Below are 25,128 nucleotides of genomic sequence, written 5' to 3' on the forward strand. Positions count from 1 at the left end.
CCCCCCTTCCAGAGAAAGAACGAACACTATTACCGACATGTCTTTTAAAGACGAGAGAGGGAGAGAGGTAGGAGAAAAGGAGAGGGAGAGAGAGAACAGAGGGAGCAAGAGGATAGGGTGTCAATATAAAAAATTTAGGGGTTTTAATTTGTTGTATATAATAAAAATTTTGATTGAGATAATTCAATAAATATATATTTAATCGTACTTAAGTGATGAGTATTGACCGTCTCCGAAGTGAGTGATAATTAAGGATTTAATTCGCTCACAATAGTGTTTATCAGTTATAGGAGAAATTTAAAAAAATGACACCGATAGGTGAGATAGTGATACAAGGAAAATATAGAGATAGATTGAGACGGTATAATGGGTGCCTAAGGGAGTGGAATGATAAGTCTAATTGCTCTAATGAAGATGACGGGAAACAAAATAAGATAAGGCAATGACATTTACTTAGATTTTTACGTCCAGCTAGGATCATGACGATTGACGAGCGTTAGTAAGCTCCGGCTCTTGCAGTCGGCTCGGGCTCTTGTCAAATATTTATCCCGGCACATGCAAGCACGGGGAAAACAGTCGATAGATTGCAAACGTCACTGTCTTTCGATCAGGCCCAAAAGTAAGAAGTAAGTTCAATAAGGACTTCGCAGTGACCTATGCCTCTATTTATAAGAGCAGGACGTATGGATGGAAAGAGGAGAGGAGGAGGAAGCAGTGCTGAAAATTTAAGCTCACTTAGAGTTGTAGATCAAATTATACGGACGTTTGAAGTTGGAGAAACCCTATGCATTGATTTTCTCGCTCTCTTGGTCATCTGCTCCCTCAACTTTTTTATTAAACAGTCACATGCTTCCAAATTTCTGCATCTCCTCATCTTCCGTTCCAGGATTTCCCTCTCCCGTGCCACGTATACCTGCATTGGGAAAATGACAAAAAACACGAAAGACAAAAAGACTACTCTTTCTCAAGCTAACACGGAGGCGCGTCAGCATGCGCCATGTGCTTTTCCTTGTCATCCATTCAACGATAGACACCTGGCACCACATGTACTCGTGCATGTAACGCCCTGTCGTGCGGCCACGTTGCCACCGTTTTCCAATGAAAAAGGGAAAGTAAAGTTTGTCATTTATTCCTCAGTCCACGTGCATGTATTGCAAAAAATCCGCTTTTCAATTTGTCCATGTCCCCATGCGTCAAACAATCTGAAAATCAATGTTAGTCATAAATGCAGTCATGGCTTGGCGAATCACGAAGCCATGCTTGCTCGGCAAAATATTTCGCATAAACTGAACAAAAGAACCGCACACGGGTCTGTGCAATGTTCTGTTCTAATTTGTTTTGTTATGATTAAAAACAGAATGAACAGAACTACCATATCTAGGTTCAGATAGAGAAGCGAGAAAGAAAAAGCGCGCGAGAGAGAGAGGAAGGGCCAGAAAGAGAAAGGGAGAAAGAAAGAGAGAGAGCGATGAAGGGAAATATGAGAAATACAGAAAGAAAGAGAGAGAGCAGAAGGGAAAGAGAGAGAGAAAGAGCTAGCAGGATGGAGAGAAAGGAACAGAGAGAGAAAGATAGAGGGGAAAGCAAGAGAGAGAAATAGAGAAATAAAGATCTCTCTCTCTCTCACTCACTTTCTATCTCTTTTATTCAACATCTTTATCTATATTTACGTGTAACTCTCTCCCCATTTCTAAGTTTATCTCTTTCTAGCTTACTCCCTAGACCGTTCTAGCATATATTTTTTTCCAATCTCCATCGTTCTATAACTTTTTCTCTTTTAATCTCGCTATCTTTCCCTTTCGAATACATCCATTTCTTTCACTCTCCTCCTGTTTATAATATTTCACTTTTCCATCGCCCTCGCTAAATATATATCTTTAACTATCATTCTCTCCCTCTATTGACATCTATCTATTTGCGTTCTACTTTCTGTCTCACCCCCTCTAGTTAGAGCCCATGTTTGTGACATTCTTAGAATGCATTATTGTGTGTACTTTTCTAACCAGCTTGAGAAAGATAATTAACTTGAAAGGGGTATAGAGATTTGTGGAGTCCACTGAAAGGTGAATATAATGTTTTTCAAGATTGACTTAAGAGAGGTTAAAATATGCGTAGTACGGGTTTTGATGTGAAGATTTTGTTTGATAAATTGTCTTTGTTCCATGAGAAGCTAACATGTTTATGTTTGACTCTGAACTGAGATTTTTTGCTCAAAACAATGAAATTGGCTTTTGAACCTCGACTTTGACAATGACCAGTCGTCGTGACCTGACTGAGACTGGCTGAAACCAGTCCACGAGCGGACGAAAAACCAAAAAAAACAAGCGAATTAAAAAAAGGACAAAAAAGATGGAAGAAGAAAGAAAAAACAGATCAAAAGAAGGCAGACGCAGAAAAAACAAATTAGAAGAGGAGAAAAAAACGGAGCAAGAAGAGATGTGAACATAATAGTCAACAGAAACATATCAGAAGAAAAAACAAGATGAGAAGAGGAAATAAACAGATCAGAAGAAAAATAAAGACCAAGTGATGAAGGAAAACAAGAAAACCGAGATTCGAAAGGATCAAGCAGACTGTATTCCGTAGAAAAAACAGTCCGTAGAAAAATATAAAAAAAAAGACAAAAAAACAGAAAATATACAAAAAAAAACCGATAGAGGAGAAAAGAACAGATAGAAAGAGGATCAAGATGAGAAAAAACTGAAAAACAGCTTAAAAACAGAGCGAAAACATCGAAAATCAAGATCAGAATAGCGAATAAACACAAAAAACAGATGGAGATCCGAAGTCGAGAAGATCGGATGACAGAGAAAAAACAGATGGAAATAGGATCAAGATGAGAAAAAAACATCGAAAGAAGTCATGACACAGGATCCAAAGATTGACAGAGAAAAACAGATCGACAGAGGATCAAGATGAAAAAGTAAGGTCGAAAATCAAAAAACAGATCGGAAGTGGAGAAAAAACTGATCGGCAGAAAATATCAAAAGAAGAGAAACAAACAGCTCAAAAAATAAGTAACAAATCAAGATTGGAATCAAAATCGGAGAGCGACGGAATCAAAATCAGCACCTGCGCGAGGAAGAGGACGCGGGAGGTGTGGCTCTCTCTCTGTTTTTTATTTCACTTTTATCCATCCGTATCAACCTTGCTTACTCGCTAACTCTGTCTCGTTCTCTCTCCCTCTCTCTCCCCTATATATAAATATATATACATATATATATATATATTTGTCTCTATCTATCTCTCCCATATCTCTCTCTCTATTTCTCTCTTCGTCGTTCGTTGGCCCTCCGTGTTGCTCTCTCTCTCTCTCTCTCTCTATACCTCGCTCGCTCGCTCGCTCTCCGTCACGCATGCCTATTCTATCTAAGTCTCTATCTTAGTGCCAAATATTTCCATTTATTAATACACCGTTGCTGATTTGGTCGTTGCAATCCGCGTGGGTGCGTTAAGTCCTATGATAGCCATTGATTACGAGCAATCCAAAGGCGGAGAGAAAACATCGGAATAAAAACCAAACGCTTTTCTACCGAGACACAAGCGCTTCCGTTGCGCTATATATAGCGATGAAATCAGTCGACAAAGAACATCGGCTGCATTCACAGACTAACAGACTTTCTTTCTCGAAGGTGCAATGGATAAAGCACAGAGCTGTGGAATTTGCACCAAGTCTTTCAAGAGCCCGATGGCATTGCGCAAGCACATGAGATGCCACACGAAGGAGGAGAGGGAGACTCTCAAGAGAAGTACATTCCTAGAACGCCAACTGCGAGAACTTGATGATTATTTCGTCTTGGTGAGATCAAACTTGGAAAGGCAAAGAGTGAGAAGCGCGCGCACCGAAGTTAGGGATGAGTGTATGGCTGCTCTGTCCGATGCACATTCTTGTACAGAGGGAACTGGAGAAAATGAACCAGATATGGGTGAGTCTACCTCCCGAGTAACTCCAGCGATCAAGCGGCGGAAAGCAAATAAAAATTAGTCAATGAATGAACGTCCCTGAGCACACGACTAAGATATCTACAGGGAAAGATGGAGGCGGGCAGGAATTTAAAGTCGTTGATCTTCTCTTTGTACTTCTGATTCTTCTAACTGTATTAAATATCATTAATACAACATATATTAAAGTTTTCGTAAGAAGAGATGATCTGGTTTTTGATAGCCTCGTCGGCGCAGAGAAGAGCTGGATTCATGCGTTTAAATCGTGTCAATATCTCTCTCTCTGTCTCCCTCTCTCTCTCCCTCACACTCTCTCTCTCTCCCTCTCTCTCTCTCTCTCTCGGTCTGTCTTTTATTTTCCCACTCTTTCTCCCTCTTTCTCTCTCTCTCTTTCTCTGCGTCTGTCGCTCTCGCTCTCTCTTCCTCTGTCTCTCCTCTCTTCTGTCTCTGTCTCTTTCTTTCTCTTTCTGTCTTTGTCTCTTTCTCCCTCTCCCCTCCCTCTCTCTCTCTCTCTCTCTCTCGCTCTCATTCTCTCCCTGTCTCTCTCTCTCTCTCTTAATGTCTGTAAATCTATTTCTCTATCCCTTTCGCTCTCTCTTTCTGTCCCTTCCTCTTTCTCTCTTTCTCTCTCTGTCTCTCTCTCTCGCTTTTTCCTTCTCTGTCCCTTCCGCTATCTCTCGCTCTTTCTTTCTCCCTTTCCCTCTCTCTCTCTCTCTCTCTGTCTCTCTCTCTCGCTTTTTCCTTCTCTGTCCCTTCCGCTATCTCTCGCTCTTTCTTTCTCCCTTTCCCTCTCTCTCTCTCTCTCTCTCTCTCTCTCTCTCTCTCTCTCTCTCTCTCTCTCTCTCTCTCTCTCTCTCTCTCTCTCTCTCTCTCTCTCTCTCTCTCTCTCTCTCTCTCTCTCTCTCTCTCTCTCTCTCTCTCTCTCTCTCTCTCTCTCTCTCTCTCTCTCTCTCTCTCTCTCTCTCTCTCTCTCTCTTTCTCTCGCTTTTTCTTTCTCTCTTTCTCAATCTGTCCTTTCCGCTCTCTCTCGCTCTTTCTTTATCGTTCTGTCTCTCTGTCCCTTTTGCTCTCTATCTGTTTCCGTCTCTCTTTCTCTTCTGTCCCTTTCTCTCTCTCTCGCGCTCTTTCTTTCTCTCTTTCTCTTTCTGACCCTTCCTCCCCCTCGCTCTTTTTTCTCGCTTTCTCTATCTGCACCTTCTGCTCTCTCTCTCTCTCTCTCTTTTTCTGCTATGTTTACTTAATTCACATTTAGGCAAGGACATGAGTGAAAATGTGCTTATGAATTGTCTGCTATGTTTACTTAATTCAAAATATAAAGACTTAAATATGGTATACAAGGATCAGTGGGATAAAATGAATGTTTATAATTGTACTTAACTGAATTCTCAAGCAGAACAACAGTTGACAACATGGCATCATGAAATCTTTAACTTGGAAACAACTTGCAACTAGTAAAAGAAGTGGCCAAAACTATAGGAAAACTATCGAATAAAGTGGTGACTTTTTTCCATTATGAAATATTATACGCATTATGTATAGTTTCATTATGCATCACGCGTGGAAAGCCAAGACGCTAATATTAACTCTCTAGGTTTTTGAAATGCTAATGTTGGCTTTGTGCTCTTAAGCATGCGGTGGCTCTACTCTGGGCTACTGTCCAAGTTATTGTGTGTGTGCATGGTTGTTTTCATTGTTAGAGACTTACTGACGTCGGAAGATTCATATATATTGAAATGGAATTTCAGTTTAAATGGATGTAATAGTAAGCTTTATGTTGCAGTCAAAATATGGTCCCCGATTTGAATTGATAGAGGATTTTTTGTGTACAACCTTTCAGATAACGTTTGGCTGCTGTTTCTATTTTTAAGAAATTAAGTTATGCTTGTTTATATCAAACATAAAAGGTGTTATGTTTTATGAATGAAATCAAATTGGTTTAAGCACTCTATCTAGTTGCAACAACCTCTGTATTCTTGATATATGTGTCATCTAAGTAAGTTTTTTCATAAAAGTGATATTTCAGAATGCCAAGAAAACTTGTTCTCATTATTCAACAGACAATAAATGATATAGTAGATCCCTTTGATGACAAATATTTTCACGCTTGTGTCAAATGTATCCAGGGGAAAAAATGAAACCTAAGAAAAAAGGGGTCAGTCAAGTTGCATATGCATAAAAATTGACACATGCATACATTTGTGGGCTATTACCTATTCTAACCAAGAAAAATCAATGCAATGATATTTTAGGAAATTATATTTCTTAAGAAACAATAGTTTTTTATATAAATCAGGGAATCGAACAATCTCAATTTATTGGTCAAATGTAGATGGATGTCATGGACGAAGAGTGTAAATGTATGTCACACAATGCCATTTGTGATATTGTTCAATTACCTCAAGGTGAGAATCTCACTGCTTGTAAACGGATATTTAAACCTACAAATGATTCAAGTCGTATGTAAATATATAGCACTTTTACTGATGTTATAAGAATTACTCAAAAAAGAATGCCTTGATAGCAATGAAACTATTTCTCTCCAGTTTCATTGAACTATTCAATTAAGTTATAGTTAGGAAGGTCAACTTACGCCTTGGAGTTCTATCTGGCCTCAGTCTGCTCGTGGACTGGTCTCATCCAGTCTCAGTCAGGTCACGAAGACTGATCAATGTCAAAGTCAAGGTTTAAAAGCCAATTTCATTGTTTTGAGCGAAAAATCAATAGTTCAGAGTCAAACGTATACATGTTAGCTTATCATAAATCAAACAAAATATTCACATTAATACCCATCCTACGCATATATTAATCTCTCTTAAGTCCATACTGAAAAACATTATATTCATCTTTCAGTGACTCCACAAACCGTCGTACCCCTTTCAAGTTAATTATCTTTCTCAAGCTGGTTAGAAAAGTACACACAATAATGCATTGTAAGAATGTCACAAACATGGGTTCTAACTAGAGAGGATGAGATAGAGAGTAGAAGGGAAATAGATAGATGTCAATAGAGGGAGAGATTGATAGTGAAAGAGATATATTTAGAGAGGGGAAAGGAAAAATGAAATATTATAAACAGGAAGAGAGTGAAAGAAATGGATGTATTTGAAATGGAAAGAGAGTGAGCGTAAAAGAGACAAAGTTATAGAGCGAAAGAGATTGGAATAAAAGATAAGTTAGAATGGGCTACGAAGTAAGTTGGAAAGAGATAAACTTAGAAATGGGGAGAGGGTTACACGGAAATAGAGATAGAGATTTTGAATAAAAGAGATAGAAAGAGAGAGAGAGAGAGAGAGAGAGAGACAGAGAGATAGAGATCTTTCTCTCTTTTTGTCTCTGTCTTTCCTCTCTCTCTCTATTTCTTTCTCTCTTTCTCTCCCTCTGTTCCTTTCTCTCTACCTTCCTAGCTCTTTCTCTCTCTCTTTCTCTCTCCGTCCCTTCTGCTCTCTCTCTTTCTTTGTGTCTTTCTCTTCTGTCTCTTCATCTCTCTCTATCTGTTCCTTTCTCTCTCTCTTTCTTTCTGTCTTTCTCTTCTATCTCTTCATCTCTTTTTTTCTCTCTTTCTCTCTCTCTGTCCCTTCTGCTCTCTCTCTTTCTTTCTGTCTTTCTCTTCTATCTCTTCATCTCTCTCTCTCTCTCTCTCTCTCTCTCTCTCTCTCTCTCTCTCTCTCTCTTTCTCTCTCTCTCTCTTCTCTCTCTCTCTCTCTCTCTCTCTCTCTCTCTCTCTCTCTCTCTCTCTCTCTCTCTCTCTCTCTCTCTCTCTCTCTCTCTCTCTCTCTCTCTCTCTCTCTCTCTTCCTTTCTCTTTCTGTCCCTTCCTCTCTCCCTCTCTCTCTCTCTCTCTCTCTCTTTTTCTTTTCTCGCTTTCTCGATCTGAACCTAGACATGGTCGCTCTGTTCTTTTGGTGTGAATTTGTGCGAATTGTTCATTCTATTCAGTTTTCCGAACAGAACAAAAACAATTTAGAATAGAACATCGGACAGACCCGTGTGCGAATTTTGTTCTAGTTTTGTGCAAATGTGCGAATTTTGTTCGTTTTCGAAAAAAAAGAACAAGGCCCTGTGCGGTTCTTTTGTGCGAATTTTTTGTTCGTTTAAAATGAACAGAATAGAATGACCATGTCTACAAGTCTATCTGCGCCTTCTGCTCTCTCTCTCTCTCTCTCTCTCTCTCTCTCTCTCTCTCTCTCTCTCTCTCTCTCTCTCTCTCTCTCTCTCTCTCTCTCTCTTTCTCTGTTTTTCTCTTTGGCCCTTCTTCGCTCTTTCTTTCTTCTCTTTCTCTCTCTCTCTCCCTTCCGCTCTTGCTCCCTCTTTCTTCCTCTCCCTCGCTCATAGAGGGAGAGGAAGAGTTAGAGAGTGTAAGAGGGCTAGAGGCGAAAAAAGACAAAGGGAAAGAGATAGGGAGGGACAGGAATAGTGAGAGAGAAAGAAGCAGAGGGGAAGGAGGAAAACGAGAGAGAGAGAGAGAGAGAGAGAGAGAGAGAGAGAGACAGACAGAGAGGGAGGGAGTAAGGGGGAGAACGAGTAAGAAAGAGAGAGGGATGGAGACAGTGAACGAGTGAGAGAAATAGAGAGGATGGTGGATAGCAAATGACAGAGAGAATGAGGGAGGGATAGAATGAATGAGAGAGAATGGGGGAGGAAGATAGCGAATGAGAAAGAGAATGTTTGGAAAGAGACATCGATTGAGAGAGATCGAGAATGAGATAATAAGTGATTGAAAAAAGGGGGGAGAAAGAAAATGAGAAATAAAAAGGATGGAAAGAGACATCGATTGAGAGAAAGACAAGAAGAGAATGAGTGAGAAAGAGGGAGGGAGAGAAGGAGATCAACAGATAGGAATCTCTCGCTGGCTCTCTCTTTCCTTCTGTCTCGTCTCTCGCTGGCTCTCTCTTTCCTTGTGTCTCGTCTCTCGCTGGCTCCCCCTTTCCTTCTGTCTCGTCTCTCGCTGGCTCTCTCCTTCCTTCTGCCTCGCTGGCTCTCTCCTTCATTCCATCTCTGAAGTCAATTTTTTGTGCAAATTTGTGCAATGTGCGATGTGATTTTTTGCACAGATTTGCACCGGCCATCGAAAAGGGATTTCATGCAATCGAAACAATCGCACAAATTCACCTGACCAATCGAAACAATCCTTATTATTTATCTCTCTTCTCATACTCGTTTTCTTTTATTACTCTCACTCGTCATTCTCTTTGTTTTGTTATTCTCTCTCTCTCTGTATTATTTCTGTCCCTTCTCTTCCTCTCTCTTCTCTTGCTAAAGTACATCGTATTATTTTCTCTATCTCTTCTGTTACTCTCTCTATGTATTATTTCTCTATCGCTTCTTACACTCACTCTCTAATATTTCTCTCATTTACCTTCCTTTCTCTTTTTTTATTAAGGTAGTCTGTATTATTTCTCTCTCTTCTCATACTCTCTCTCTAATATTTATCTCATTTATCTTCTTCTTTCTTCTCTTACTAAGGTATTCTGTATTATTTATATCTCTTCTGTTAGTCTCTCTGCATTATTTCACTCTCTTCTATTACTCCCTCTGTACTATTTCTCTTTCTTGCGTTACTCTCTCTCTACTATTTCTCTCACTTATCTTCCTCTCTCTTCTCTTTTGAAGGTACTCTGTTAATTATCCATCTCTTATGTTACTCTCTCTGTATTATTTTTCTCTCTTGTGTTACACTCTCTGTATTATTTCTCTATCTTCTGTTACTCTCTCTCTATATTATTTCGATATTTCTTCTGTTACTCTCTCTCCATAAAATCGTTCACTTCTCTTGCTCTATCTTCTCGTACTAAGGTACTCTATTATTTCGCTATCTCTTCTGTTACCCTCTCTCTATTATTTCTTTCGCTTCTCTTCTTCTCTCTTCTCTTACTAAATTAGTCTGTATTAGTTCTCTATCTCTTCTCTTACTCTCTCTGTATTATTTCTCTCTTTTCCGTTACTCTTGTGAGGGTTGACTTGTTCAGCACTCATGTTCTAGAAGCTTTCAGAATGATCTAGAATTGTGGACTCTTCTAGAATATTCTAGATGCTTCTAGAACCATCAAGAGTCTTCTTGAACCTTTTAGATGCTTCTAGAATCTTATCGAGTCCTCTAGTCCATCCTAGGAGCCAATGGATCTTTCTAGAAGCTTGTGGGTCTTTCTAGGTGTTCTAGAAAGATGTGGAAACCTTCTAGAGAGGGAGGTTTCTAGAAGCTTCCAAGGAGCTCTATAAAAGGAGGTGTCTTCCTCATCATGGGGTGGAATTCTGAAGGAATTCTTGAGAGCATCCTGTGATCATCCTTGGAGGATTCAAGCTTAGCTAATTGGAGAGTTGGAGAAGAGTTGGGGACAAAGCATCTTGCAAATAGGTTTTTGGAAGAAGGTGACACCATTGGCGTATTTTCTTATTGGTTAGTCCCTTTGGAAAACTGTTCTCTTTTCTCCTTTTGTACTTGCTATCTTGGACCATTGTTGTGAACACTTATCATCCTGTTCAAGAAGGTTATTTTCTCCAAATCTGGGTGTGGGCTTTGTTTACTCTCGTCCCTATATTCTTGGTGGATTCTTGAGTTACTTGGATACATACTAAGGCTCCATTAAGATAAGATCCTCAACAACGCTCTCTATATTATTCCTCCATCTTCTGTTACTATGTGCGTATTATTCTATCATTCTTTTTTCTCTGACTTCCTTCTCTCTCTTCTCTTACTAAGGTACTATGTATTATTTCACCATCTATTATGTTACTCTTCTCTGTATTATTTCTCTCTCTTCTCTCCTGAGGTACTCTGTATTATTTCTCTATCTTTTATTCCTCACTCGGTATTATTTCTCTATCTTTTATTCCTCACTCTTTATTATTTCTCTCACTTCTCTTTCTCTCTCTTCTCTGGATAATTTCTTTATCCTTTCTTTCTCTTCTATTTATTATTTTTCTCTCTTGTCTTGCTCACTTTTTATTTTCTGTTCTCTATCTCTCTCTCTGCTCTCTACTTTATTTCTCTCATTTCTCTTTATCTTTGTTCTCTGACTCACTTTCACTTTCACCTCTCTTTATCTCTATTTTGTCACCCAATTCCTCTCTCACTTCTCTTTCTCTCTTTCTCTTACTCACTTCTCGTTCCCTCCCTTCTCTGTCTCTCGCTTTTCTTACCCACTTCGCTTTCTATCTCTCCTCGTACTCTTTTTTACTCTCACTTCTCGTGCTCTCTCTTATATTGCTCATTTTCACTATCACTTCTCTTTCTTGCTCTTCTCTAACTCGCTTTTCTCCATTATTTCTATCTCACGTCTCTTTCTCTCTCTTCTCTTTCTCACTTTTTTCCATTACTTCTCTCTCACTTCTCTTTCTCTCTCTCTGTTCTCCCATTCACTTCTCTCCATTATTTCATACATCACTTTCTCTCTCATCTCCAATCATCTTATCTCATCACTCTATCTCTTCTCTCCCTTTTTTCCCTCATTAATCTCATCTAATCACTCTCTTTCTTCTCTCATTCCTTCCCTCTCTCAGCTCATATCATCATTATCTTTCTTCTCTCCTTTCTCCCCTCTCTCCTATTTAGATGGAGACGAACCCCTAGGGTACAAGGAACCATACAAACTTCGTCTTTGACCTCAATCTCACTATTACTTTTATTAACTAATGATGGGCATCGTGAAAATTGCGCTCTGGTTATTTTCCTCTCTCTCTCTGTGCTTGTCTCTCTCTCTGTCTCTGTGTCTCTCATACACATCTCTGCAATCACTCCCTCTATCCATCTCTCTTTCTATACCTCCCTTCCTCTTCTCTATTTCTATGACTCCCTTCCTCTCTCTCTCTCTCTCTCTCTCTCTCTCTCTCTCTCTCTCTCTCTCTCTCTCTCTCTCTCTCTCTCTCTCTCTCTCTCTCTCTCTCTCTCTCTCTCTCTCTCTCTCTCTATTTTCCTCTTTCCTTTTCTCTCTCTCCTTGTCTCCTTCTCTCCTTCCATCTTTCCTCTTTTCTGTATCTGCTTCTCACTTTCTGTCTTTTTTTTCTCCTCCTCGTTTTCTCTCTCTCCTTAATTTCTCTCTCTATCCATCTCTCTCTCTCTGATTTTCGCTCTATATATCTCTCTCCCTGTGTCCCTCTCGTATTTTTCTCTTTCTCTCCCTCCTCTTTCTCCTTCTTCTTTATCTCTCTCTTCCTCTACCTGTCTATTCCTCTCCTCTTTCTCCTTATCCTCTCTCTCTCCGTCTCTCCCTATATCTCCCTCTCCTATTTCTCCCTCTTCTGTCTCCCCTTCTCTCTATTTTTCTCTCTCTCCTCTTTCTCTCCCTCTCCTCCCTCTCCCTCTCTCTTTGTCTTTCTGATGACATGCATTTTTACTAATTTAATCTGATCATATTTACACCTTTATTTTACTGAATTCACTTATATTCAAATTCTAGAATAGTTTTCTGAAAATGCTATCATTCTGAAAATGATTAAATCTCTTTTTAGAATAGTTTTCTAAATTTTCTACAATTGTATGTATTTTTTGATATTTCTAACAATGGATTCGAAAAGCATATAATTTATGGTTCTTTTTTACGTTAAATTTGGAAAGATAAAAGTTTTCTAAATCGATATATATATATATGTGTGTGTGTATTTTTGGCCTTTTATTTTAGTTATTATGACTTTTAAAATATTTGATTTTTTTTTAATTTCACGTCACCACGTGTCGCCGTTCAATTCACGGAACGATGCAAATAACACATTGATGTGTGATGACTCCAACAGCCAACCATTAACTTAGTTAATGACTGGCATAAGTCAATCATTTTGCCGAGCAAGCATGACTTCGTGATTTGCCAAGCCAGGATTGCATTTATGATTAACATTGATTTTTGGATTTTTTGACGCATGGGATGTGGACCAATTTAAAAGGAGACCCTTTTGCAATAAATGCACGTGGACCGAAGGAATAAATGACAAACTTTACTTTTTCTTTTTTCATTGAAAAAGCGATGGCAACGTGCCCGCACGACAGTGCGCTACATGTATGAGTACACGAGTTGCCAGGTGTCTGCCGTTGAATGGATTAAAAGGAAAAAACACATGGGGCACGTTGACGCGCCTCCATGTCAGCTTGAGAAAGAATAGTCTTTTCGTTTTTTGTGTTTTTTGTCATTTTCCCACTATAGGTATACGTAGCACGGGAGAGAAATCCAAGCACGGAAGATGAGGAGATGGAGAATTTTGGAACCACGTGACTGTTTAATAAAAAAAATTGAGGAAGCAGATGACCAAGAGAGACAAAAAATCAATGCATAGGGTTTCTCCAACTTCAAACGGCCATATAATTTGATCTACAAATCTAATTGAGCTTAAATTTTCAATGCTGCTTTATCCTCCCCCCTCTTTCCATCCATACCTTCTGATCTTATAAATAAAGGCATGGGTGACTGTGAAGTCCTTATTGAACTTATGGGGCTGATTGAAAGATAGTGAGGTTTGAGATCTGTCAGTTGTTTTCTTGGTGCTTGGATGTGTGGGGATAAATATTTGAGAAGAGGGGGAGCCGACTGGAAGAGGCAGAGTTTACCAACACTCGTAAATCGTCATGATCCTAGCTGGACGTAAAAATCAAAGTAAATGTCATTGCCTTGTCTTATTTTGTTTCCCGACATCTTCATCATCACAATTAGAGTTTTATTCATTCCACTCCCTTAGGCACCCATTATACCATCTCTATCTATATCTATATTTTCCTTGTACCTCTCTATCTCACCTATTCTTGTCATTTTTATCTCTCCTATAACTGATAATCACTATTGTGAGAAAATTAAATCCTTAATTATCATTCCCTTTGGAGACGATTTGTACTCATCACTTAATTACGATTAAATATATTTTTATTGAATAATCTCAACAACAAATTAAAACCCCTAAATTTTAGATATGTCAACCCCTAAATTAAAAACCCTCTCCTCTTGATCCCTCTTCTCTCTCTCTCCCTCTCCCTTTCTCTTTCTGTCTTTGTCTTTCTCTCTCTTCTTTCTCCCTCTACCTTTCTCCCTCTTGCATCTTTAAAAGACATGTCGGTAATAGTATTCATTCTTTCTCTGGAAGTGCGATATTTATTAATATCACATAAGTACGATTAAATATATTTTTATTGAATAATCTCAACAACAAATTAAGACCCCTAAATTTTAAATATGTCAACCCCTAAATTAAAAACCCTCTCCTCTTGCTCCCTCTTCTCTCTCTCTCCCTCTCCCTTTCTCTTTCTGTCTTTGTCTTTCTCTCTCTTCTTTCTCCCTCTACCTTTCTCCCTCTTGCATCTTTAAAAGACATGTCGGTAATAGTATTCGTTCTTTCTCTGGAAGTGCGATTTCTATTAATATCTTCTTTCTCAAGAAGGGCAAGATTTGAAAAGATTCTCCAATAAAACGGAAATTTAGTTGGTTCCTTCTTTCTCAAGGAGGGAAAGAAAAAATTACATCTGATAAGAAGATTCACATTTATTATTCCTTCTTTCAGTTTAGGCTTCTCTTCTGCCGCGGCGCTGTCGCAAAAAGATGGAAAGGAAAATATTAATTAACTGCGCTAATTTCTAAAAACTAGGACAAGAAACAATGCATATACGTTTAAGAAATTTAATTTTCAGCATAATTGGGACGGGAATATAGGGCGGTAAGAGAAAATAAATTGGATATTCATATTTTTTAATGAAAGCTAGAAAAATAAATGATATGAAGAGAAACTGATAAATAATTATTAATGAAAGAACTAAAAGAATTCCAAAAAACCGAGAAAAATTGACCGGAGAATAGAGTAAAACTGATAAATAATTATTAATGAATGAACTAAAAGAATTCCAAAAAATTGAGAAAAACTGAGTGGAGAATATAGTAAAACTGATAAATAATTATTGATGAATTCCAAAAACCCGAGAAAAACTGAACGGCGAATAAAGTAAAACTTAGTTAGAAAATGCTAGCGGAAAGAAGAATACGAAAGAAAATTAGAAACTCTAAGCGGTGTATGAAGTGGAAACAAATTATAAATCGGAAACAGGACATAATACGATGATTTGGTGGTTACCTGTGCAGGTGATTTTTGGTTCCTCTTTTTCTTTTTCTGCTGAAGCTGCCGCGCAGGGATTTGTATATATATGTATGTATATATATATATATGTATGTATATATATATATATATATGTATGTATATATATATATATGTATGTATATATATATATATATGTGTATATATATATATATATATATATATATATATATATATATTAGTTATAATTACTGCAGTCTTTATCTGATGTGGTTGAAGCCGGAGAAGGCAGCAGGGGCGGCCTTAATGGGCTTTTGGGCCGCCGTTTCTGGCGTGCCGAACACGTTCCAGAACCTCAGCGTCTCGTCCCCCGCCGCTGACGCCACCGTGTAGCCATCCGGGCTCTTCACGCACAAAGAATTAAAATAAAATCAGAATAAATAAGAAAAACGAAATCAAAAGGTATTGAGATGAGATAAAAAAAAACATAAAAAAAGTAAAAACAGTAGAAAAAGAAAAGACAAGAAAAAATATACAGTCCAGAGGAAAAAATCAAAAGAAAAAACAAAAACAACGAGATCCGAAGGTGAAGGATCATGCTACTGTTTTTTAAGGGCGACAAAGTGGAGAAGATCAGATGACAGAGAAAAACACGAATCGAAAAAGGATCAAAAGAAGACAGAAAACAGAGAAAAATATCATAAGATAGAAAACAGATGAAAAACAAAAATAAAAAAGACAAAAAAGACGGAAGAGGAAAGAAAAAACAGATCAAAAGAAGGCAAACGCAGAAAAAACAATTCAGAAGAGGAGAAGAAAACCGAGGAAGAAGAGATGTGAACAAAATAGTCAACAGAAATATATCAGAAAACAAAACAAGATGAGAAGAGGGAAAAAACAGATCAGAAGAAAAATAAAGACCAAGTGCTGAAGGAAAACGAGAAAAAGCAGATTGTATTCCGTAAAAAAAGCAGTCCGTAGAAAAATATAAAAAAAAGACAAAGAAAAACAGAAAATAAACAAAAGAACCGATAGAGGAGAAAAGAACAGATAGAAAGAGGATCAAGATGAGAAAAACACTGAAAAACAGCTTAAAAACAGAGCGAAGTGGAAAAATCAAGATCAACAAAGCGAATTAACATCGAAAAGAGATCCGAATAATCAAAAACATCGAAAAATCAAGATCAGAATAGCGAATAAACAGAAAAAAAAGATCCGAAGTGGAGAAGATAGACAGAGGATCCGAGATTGACAGAGAAAAACAGATCGACAGAGGATCAAGATGAAAAAAAAAAGTCGACAATAAAAAAAACAGATCGGAAGTGGAGCAAAAACAGATCGAAAGAGGATCAAGATGAGCAAAACGTAAAGTCGAAAGAAACTATCAAAAGAAGAGAAACAAACAACTAAAAAAATCAAGATGAGAATCAATATCGGAGAGAGATGGAATAAAAAATCAGCACCTGCGCGAGGAAGAGGACGCGGGAGGTGTGGCCGGTGAGCTCGGCCATCTTCACCATGGAAGGATACTTCCAGAGAGTAAGCTGGTTGTTCGTGAATCCGTGCGAGCTCAGCAGCTCCCTCTCGTGCCTGCTCCACTGCAGCGCGCACACCTGCGACCCCGTGTCCACCGAATTCAAACACGCCCCCGTGTGCGCGTTCCACGTCTTTATACACCGGTCCCCGCCTCCGCCCCCCGAGGCCAACAAACCGCTCTGGAAGGGGCTCCACGCCAGCGCCTTAACAGCCGCCACGTGGCCATCCAGCTGGTGCAGCCACGTGTCGGCCTGCTGTTGGTCCCAGATGTGCAGGAGGTTGTCGTTGCCGCCGCTCGCCAGGTGCTGCCCCGAGGGGGACCACTTGAGGCCGCAGACCTCCTGCTGGTGGCCCCGGTGGGTCCGGATGGCGTGGGCCCGCACGCGCACGTCGTGGTTCACCACTAGCCCGTCCACCCCCCCCGTGCTCAGCACGTGCCCGTTCCACGACAGCGCCCCCACTCTCCCCTGATGGGCCCCGCGCAGCGTCCTCAGCTGTTGCCACGTGTCAACCCATCACCCATTCATTCGTGCTCATGAGGATTTCATGGTGATGGTTGATGATTGTTGATGATGATCATAATGATGATAATGCTTGTTGATGATCATAATAGTGATGACGATGATGATGATGATGATGATAGTTGATTCTGATCAAAATAGTGACAATGATTGTTGATGATCATAATAGTGATGACGATGATGATTGTTGATGATGATCATAATGACAATGATGATGATGATGATTGGTGATGATGAGTTGTGACCATATAATAATGATGATGATTGGTGGTGATGATGATGATTATGACTGGTGATGATCAAACAATGATGATGGTGGTGAACGGAAAAATAATCATGGGAAAGATAATAATTATGACGACGCGGGTATCCTGACGACCGTGGTGGTGTTGAACATGGTTTGATACTTGTGATGATCATCATTACAATGATGGGAAGCGATCATCATGATGGCAGCAGATCATTATGATCGGTGATGATGAGAATAATGATGATATGGCCACAAATCATCATTATAGGAAAATAATCATTATGATGACATTGCCAACTAATGATAATCATATGATCATAGCCGTGGTCGTTGGTGGTGAACATGATGATAATAATATTGTAATGGCTACATTACACTGAAAGGTCGATCCTTATGGTGATAATCATTATAGATCCTTACGATGATCCTGCTGCTGCTGATCATATCGAACATGATTATAGTTGTGATGATAATCATAGTATAATGACGCTGATGATGATGATGATGGCAACGATACAAATTGAACATGACTGAAGAGAAGTTGATAGTTATGATGAGATTATGATGATAAAAAATGGCTATTAAGTTGATGATGATGATGAGATACTAACCATGCGTGAAGAGGAGGTGTCCCACAGCTGGACTTCGGAGTTGTTGAGGCCGACTGCCAGGTGGCGGCCATCTGGCGCCCACGACACGCTGGTCACGGGACCGGCGTCCTCCTCGCACGTGGCGAGCTCCGACGTGGCACCCTCCGTGGCATCCCACAGGTAAACCGTGGGCCCCAGCGCAATTGCCAGCACGTTGGCGCTCCCCCAGTCAAGCAAGTTCAAATAATAGTCGTCCACGATGTCCGGCGCGTCCAACGTTCTCTCCGCCGACTGAGGAATGTGCCTTCTCGGCTTCGTCGGCTTTGCCAGCTGGCCTGCCAGCTGGCTTGACAGCTGGCTCTGCTCTGACAGCTGGCAGGAAGGCGGCGGCTTGGACTTGAAGGCGAGGATTCTCGTTCTGTTTGGGATTAATGTGTCCGCGAGCTGTCTTCGGTACGCTTCCTTGGACGGGGACGGGACGGATGACGCGTTCTCCTTCTCCTTCTTCGTCTCCGTTAGAAGGTAGTAGGCCGTGTCCATGTCCATCGCCGATCTGTCCGGGATGAATCGGTCGCCCTGCGATTGTTCGTAGAACAGATCGTTGAGAGTGTGAGGGTTTGGCTGTCCGATTAGGAATTATGCGATTTTTCAGATGATCTTTTGAAGAAATCTGATCGGATTTTCGATAGATCGGTGATAATCTGATAAAATGTGGTCAGTGTTTCGATCGGTCGTTTCAGAATTTATAAATCAAGAACAAATCGTTGAGATTTTGCGGATTCGATTGCCCGATCAGAAATCTTAAGAATTCCATCGATTGCAAAATAAATGATCGGATTTTCTATATGTCGTTGAGATTCAACTGTCCGATTAGGAATCTTGAAGTTCCCTATTGATGGATTGACAAATCTTGAACATATCTTCAGTCTTTCCATGAAGAACTGATAGAACATGATCAGATCGAAGAGGTTGGCCGAATTCAACCGTCCGATTGGGGATCTTGAGATTTCCGGTTGATCGACTGAAAAAACATGATCAAATCTTCAATAGTTAGTTGAAGACCTGATGATACATGCCGACCGTGGAGATTGGGCGGATCCGACAATACGGTTTGAAACCTTGAGATTTTCGGTACGTCAATTGAAACAACAGGTCATTGGAGATCTGAGAAATCAAAATCAGATCGTTGAAATGCTAATTCCAAATCGACGAGTGATAAACCAAGAAAGATCAGAATAACTAAATACGATCTGAACTCCAGACCGATCAAGAGCAGAATCGACGTTACGTCCTTGCGATAGGCCAAGGAAAATCGCCAAAGTAATTTACCGAATGCATTCAAGTACAGAGCAAACAAGATTTCTTTGTCCGAATCGATCGCGGAAGAACATCAACAAATTCATCCGGAAACAGTCGAAAATATAAGATCGGGAACGCGTAGATCGCGATGCTTACACATTGCCGAGAGGAGTTCTGCGGTCTCGTCCGGAGTTTCGATCCGAGAACTTCCTCAAGGGGACGCCGATCGAGCGAATCACGATTGTTGCCGCTCATCTTCTCCACCGACGACATCAAAGATCTGCAATCAAAGATAAAGGAAGAACGAAAAACACAAGCGGAAAAAAAAACTGTACCTATTTCCTGCACGGTTAGCAAGATCGTCACGCCAAAATCGAAATTAATCAAATGAAATATCTATAAAATCGGCCAAATGCAGATCAAAACGAGCAACAGAGATCAGTTAAGAGCGCAAGCTAGCTTGATTCGTTCTCAACGGTGCAGCGAGAAGCGCGTCGAACAGAAAGACCGAGGAGCATTTTTGAAGGAGGGACAGTCGTATTTATCTTACGGCTGTCCAACGGTCATATCCAGCCCTCGTCTCACGAGACTTGGAAAACTAGCCGTTGGCCTCGGATTTCGAGATTATTAATTATTTTTAAGTAAATTATTTTAAGTATTAATTTATATCTTCTCCTCAGACGGTCAGTAGTAGAAATTTATTAATTTGTTTTTCTTTTTAACTCTTTAGAAGATGAACGGCTGAGATCGTGGCTCCAAATGAGACAGAGAGATTCAAATGTATCAATTTTTTCATGTATAATTGCCTACAAATTAGAGACATATATATATATATATTTAGTTTGTTTTTTATTTATTGTGTTGATCGAATTGCTGAGTTCATGCCTCCTGATGAGAGAGAATAAAATTTGAGAGATATAAATCCATTTATTCATTTTTAATTCTCCAGTAGACTGAACAGCTAAGATTGCACCTCGCAATGAGAGAAAATCAAAGAGAAAACATCAAAGCAGAGAACTGTATTTTATTAAATATTGGTTGATTTATCTTGAGTGTCAAACAGATGAGATCATGCCTCCTTATGAGAGAGAATAAAAAATTGTGACGACAGAGGTATGTGAGGCTTAAAATCTAGTACCTCCAACTCATGGGAACATACATCCCAGAAATAGAAAATGAATGATGAACTTTAAAAAACAAAGAAATAGGTATTTATTCTCTTTCTTTTATTACCAACTACATCATATGGCTAAGCTTGTGCTTTCCCATTGCCCCATGCGGATCAACGAAATCTTAAATGTTAGTCTTCAAAGATTGATTTTCATCTTAAAAAATGGATTCATTCGAGCCCAATCACAACAAGATTAACTCCCTTTATGACTAAATACTACAATTTATATTTTTCCTTCAGTTTTTTGAAGTTTAAATTCAATGACAAAGAATGATTTAAAGGTGTTCCTGCTAAACTTAACATTTCAAGGGTTAATTGAAATATCTCAATTGGTGATGTGTTTTATTTGAAAAGTTGGAGTCCTTAAAAGTTCAAATTAGGAATGGTTTACTTGTGTTTTTCCTAAGGGAAAAAATGTGAGCTTTTTTCTCACACTAGTCATAAATTTGGCCTGTTGAACCTTACACTGGTGATTTTTCATCACTGCCACCTTTTCACATTGGAGATTCTCTGGGCAGCCTCACTTTTTGTAGATATTTGAACATAATTTTTTATTACTGGTTCTATTTTATGCAAAAAGGTGCCAATTTTTAATCCAATTGGCATTTTAACATAGATGGTTACATGGTATTTAGAGTATAAAGCATAAACATTTTAACTATAGATCATGTACATCAATAAACATTTGGTTTCTCTAGAGTTCTGCACTTTTGCATGTTAGGATGTAATTGACGTCCTTAATGAGCCAACTAATAAAGTGTTTTAGTGTGATAACCTCTCCAGAAAATCTCTCTTGAAGCACCAACATGTTCTCTTTTCTCTATTTACAATCTCCCTTATTATTTAGAATCTTTGCTCTCTCTCCCTCTCTCAGCCAATTCACTTTATTATTTCAAGTTATTACTCTCTCTCCCTTTCCTGTTGGCTGTCTTTTTTTCGTATCTTCCTTGTCAAGTAGGGATCTCACGTCCCGATACTGACATCGGATTACGGTATTGGGACGGATGCGATGCCGGATATCAGAAATCAAATTTCAGGTATCCATTTTTACCGATATCCGAATATCGGATAATGATATCGGATATTGGTTGCTACAATACTGATATCCGATATCGTGATCCGTCTCGATGTCGTGATCTGCCTCCGTCAGTAGAGGATGACGATATCATATATCAGAGTTGGATATTGGATTTCAATATCCAAACTAGAAGGGTTATAAAAATATATTTTAATTGTTGGAGAGAAAATATGTGGGCCAATAGGTAAGCAGAGAGCTTTCTAAGTTATTTTCTAGCTTGTTTAATATATATAGCTCAAACTTTTTGTTTTCTTCCATATGGAATAACAGGATTCAAAGTTTAACATTAAACTTCCGAATCCTATTATCCCATATGAAAGAAAACAAAAACATTGAGTTATATATATTAAACGAGGCATTAATTCAGTAGACAAATATATTTAATAAATATACTATGTATTAAACGAAGTACAAGGGGGCTAGGGATCAAACGCCTTCAGGACGTCCAAGACATGCTTCAGGACGTCCAATATACTATGTATCAATCACCGCTCTCAATGATGTATGAATGATCAAACACACTAAGATTCAAATGTGATATCAAGATCAACTCTGAAAACCTGTCTCATAAGTACTTTCAAGATCAACAAATGAATTCCTCTTAATCACTTTCAAAAATAATATCAATCCCTTCACTATCCTTCACAAAATCTCATAAAAATCACCACTAACTCAATGATTGTGGAGGAAACTATCACCCTATTCAGTAAATGAATGAATGATGAAAATAAAAAACTTCCCTTGAGAGTCAAGAAGCACGAGCACACTGATTGCAGGGGAAGAACTTCACAAGAGGGAGCACTTTCTTCTTCAAAGAGGAGCTCAAGAGAGATGGTTTTCAAAGTCGATGCCTCAACCCTTGCTCTGAATGGGTATTTATAGGGCTAGAGGGGTAGATTGTAATTTTATGAGAATTTTAAAAAAAAATCGAGCTCAAAAGGAGCTGTAATTAATTTTTTATGATCTTTCAAAGTTTTATAGAAAGTTTCCTTAATTAAAAAATTAATTATAGTAATTAGTGCTAATTAAAGTAGTTAGTTTTAATATAGGAATTCCAAAAGTCAGAAAAAATATGATTTTTAGAAATGACAAATGAATTTTGGAAAGTCGACCGTCGGACCCGACCTTTGGAATAAATCGAATTTCCTAATTCGATTTATCGGGTCTGAAGTGAGTTAAATATAGAAATTTTATTTCTATATTAAATTGCACAAGCGGCGCACTGGTCAAGCGCCACGTTTCCAGGGCGGAGGTCGCGGGTTCGAATCCCGCCCACCCCATTTTTTTTTCTTTATATAAACTTTCTATTGCAGACCCGACCGCAGACTTAACTGGATAAGTCCGCCCGTCGGGTCCGCCACTAAGGCTAACGGGCTCCGCCCATTTAGGCCTTATTGGGCCCTTTATAACCCAAAATAAATCCAAGAAAAAAGTGATTAAAAAACCATTTCTCATTCAATAAAAATTCTTTTAATTTATTTATTATTTTTTTGACATTTTAAAATATAAATCAATATTTTAAAGACACTTTAAAACCTAAAACGCCCTTTATATTATTTAAAACATTTTAAAAACATTTAAAGAATATTTAAAAAGTATTTTTAATTATACAGAAGATTTTAACAATTTCTTTAACAATTATATTAATAGCTCTTAATATTTTAAAACATTTTTTTTAAAAGCATTCAAAAACCTTTAACTTCAAGGAACTTATTAATTTATAAAGTCATGATTACTATTTTAATTTAATGTACATTAAAACACAAAAACCTCAACAGGATCCACGACAAGAAAGATCAGTGGCACAAGAATCACGGTTTGACAATCCCTTCTCCTACACTTTTATTTCTTGCATGAGGGACAATGCAGATTTTAGTTAGGGGGAAGCAGATTGTTAGTAATTTCTAAATTCATGAATTAAGTCAAGTTGGGGGGAACTGATTTTCTTTAAAAATCTAGAATTTTTTTCCAAATATCTCCCTTCATTTAAAGCAACCCCACCTTGGGAAGTTGCTCCACTTTGAATCCTAGAAATAGGGGCATAGAAGTTAGGCTCTTGTAGCAGATCGAGTATACCTCTTAATGGTAGGAGCCGTGATTCAAGATCCATGATCTCTTCCTAAATGGTTAGGATATCTGGTAGGGTGAGGAACATACATGAAAATCAAATGGTTGAAGTAATATTTTCTAAGTTGAGTGCTGAGTGAACCACCCATCACAACACTTTCCACTAGCTGAATCTCTCAAATGAAAGGAATCTTTGTTAAATGGATTCTTTCTTGGGTTAGGGGTGATCACTTTTTCAAGTCTTAGATAATGAGACAGAGACAAAGAGAGGGGGAGAGAGAGAGAGAGAGAAAGAGAGAGGGGATGAGAGAGAGGGAGAGAGATAGAAAGAGAGAGAGAGAGGGAAAGAGAGGGAGAGAGAGAAAGGAGGAGAGAGATAGGAAGAGAGAGAAAGAGGGAAAGAGAGGGGTGGAGAGATAGGAAGAGAGAGCAAGAGAGGGAGAGAGGGGGGGAGAGATAGGAAGAGAGATAGAGACAAAGAGAGGGAGAGAGATAGGAAGAGAGAGCGAGAGGAAGAGAGGGGTGGAGAGATAGGAAGAGAGAGAGACAAAGAGAGGGAGAGAGATATGAAGAGAGAGAGAGGGAGAGAGGGGGAGATAGATAGGAAGAGAGATAGAGATAAAGAGAGAGAGAGAGAGGCAGAGAGAGGAAGAGAGATAGGAAAAGAGAGAGAAAGAAAAAGAAACAGACATATCCCCAAGAAAACACCCAAAAAATTTACCAAAGAGACCCAACTCATCCTTCTTCATCTTCTTCTCCCTTAAACCCTTCCCCCCCCTCTCTCCACTACAGCCAGATAAAGTCCTCCCCCAAACCTCATAGAGTCGAGCTAGAGAGAGAGACAGAGAGAGACGATAGAGGCTAGAAAGAGAGGCAGAGAGAGAGAGAGAGAGAGAGAGAGAGAGAGAGAGAGAGAGAGAGAGAGAGAGAGAGAGAGAGAGAGAGAGAGAGAGAGAGAGAGAGACAGAGCAGAGAGAGAGAGAGAGAGAGAGAGAGACAGAGCAGAGACAGAGAGAGAGAGAGAGAGACATAGAGACAGAGAGACAGAGCAGAGACAGAGAGATAGGACGAGAGAGAGAGAGACAGAGAGAGAAAGAGGGTAGAGAGAGACACAGATAGAGATAGAGAGAGATAGCGAGACACAAATAGAGAGACAGAGCAGAGATAGAGAGTGAGATAGATAAGGCCGTCCCCAACCGGTCCTCTTCTTCTTCTGCTTCTCCCATAAACTCTCCACCACAACCAGATAAGGCCGTCTCCCAAACCTAATAGTGCCGAGCTAGAGAGAGAGACAAAGTAGAGATAGAGAGATAGATAGAGAGAGAGATAGAGAGACGGAGCAGAGATAGAGAGAGATAGAGCAGAGATAGAAAGAGAGAGCAGAGATAGAGACAGAGAGACAGTGAGAGAGAGACAGACAGAAAAGAGGGTGGAAAGAGAAGCAGAGAGAGGAAGAGAGATAGGAAAAGAGAGAGAGACACAGAGACAGAGAGATAGAGCAGAGACAGAGAGATAGATAAAGAGAGAGAGAGAGAGGAGAGAGAGAGAGAGACAGAGAGATAAAGAGAGACAGAGAGATAAAGAGAGAGAGATAGGAGGAGAGAGAGTGAGAGAGATAGAGAGATAAAGCGAGAAGAGAGATAGGACGAGAGAGAGAGAGACAGAGAGAGAAAGAGG

At 39.2% G+C, this 25,128-nt stretch overlaps 1 protein-coding gene across 1 annotated transcript; it reads right to left on the reverse strand.

Annotated features, from left to right (window-relative positions):
- Positions 1–14,298: 14,298 nt before the first annotated feature.
- LOC144710197 (cell division cycle 20.2, cofactor of APC complex-like) lies at positions 14,299–19,649 on the reverse strand. Its single transcript, XM_078583896.1, has 5 exons — positions 19,292–19,649; positions 17,858–18,412; positions 16,403–16,969; positions 14,979–15,343; positions 14,299–14,439 (listed from the first exon to the last, which is right to left on the reverse strand). The coding sequence occupies exons 1-4, from the start codon at positions 19,406–19,408 to the stop codon at positions 15,200–15,202; spliced, it is 1,383 nt and encodes a 460-aa protein (XP_078440022.1). The 5' UTR covers positions 19,409–19,649; the 3' UTR covers positions 14,299–14,439; positions 14,979–15,199.
- Between the last annotated feature and the right edge of the window lie 5,479 nt (positions 19,650–25,128).

The sequence above is a fragment of the Wolffia australiana genome, chromosome 12 (genome assembly GCF_029677425.1).
Source record: "Wolffia australiana isolate 7733 chromosome 12, ASM2967742v1".
Lineage (NCBI taxonomy): Eukaryota > Viridiplantae > Streptophyta > Magnoliopsida > Alismatales > Araceae > Wolffia > Wolffia australiana.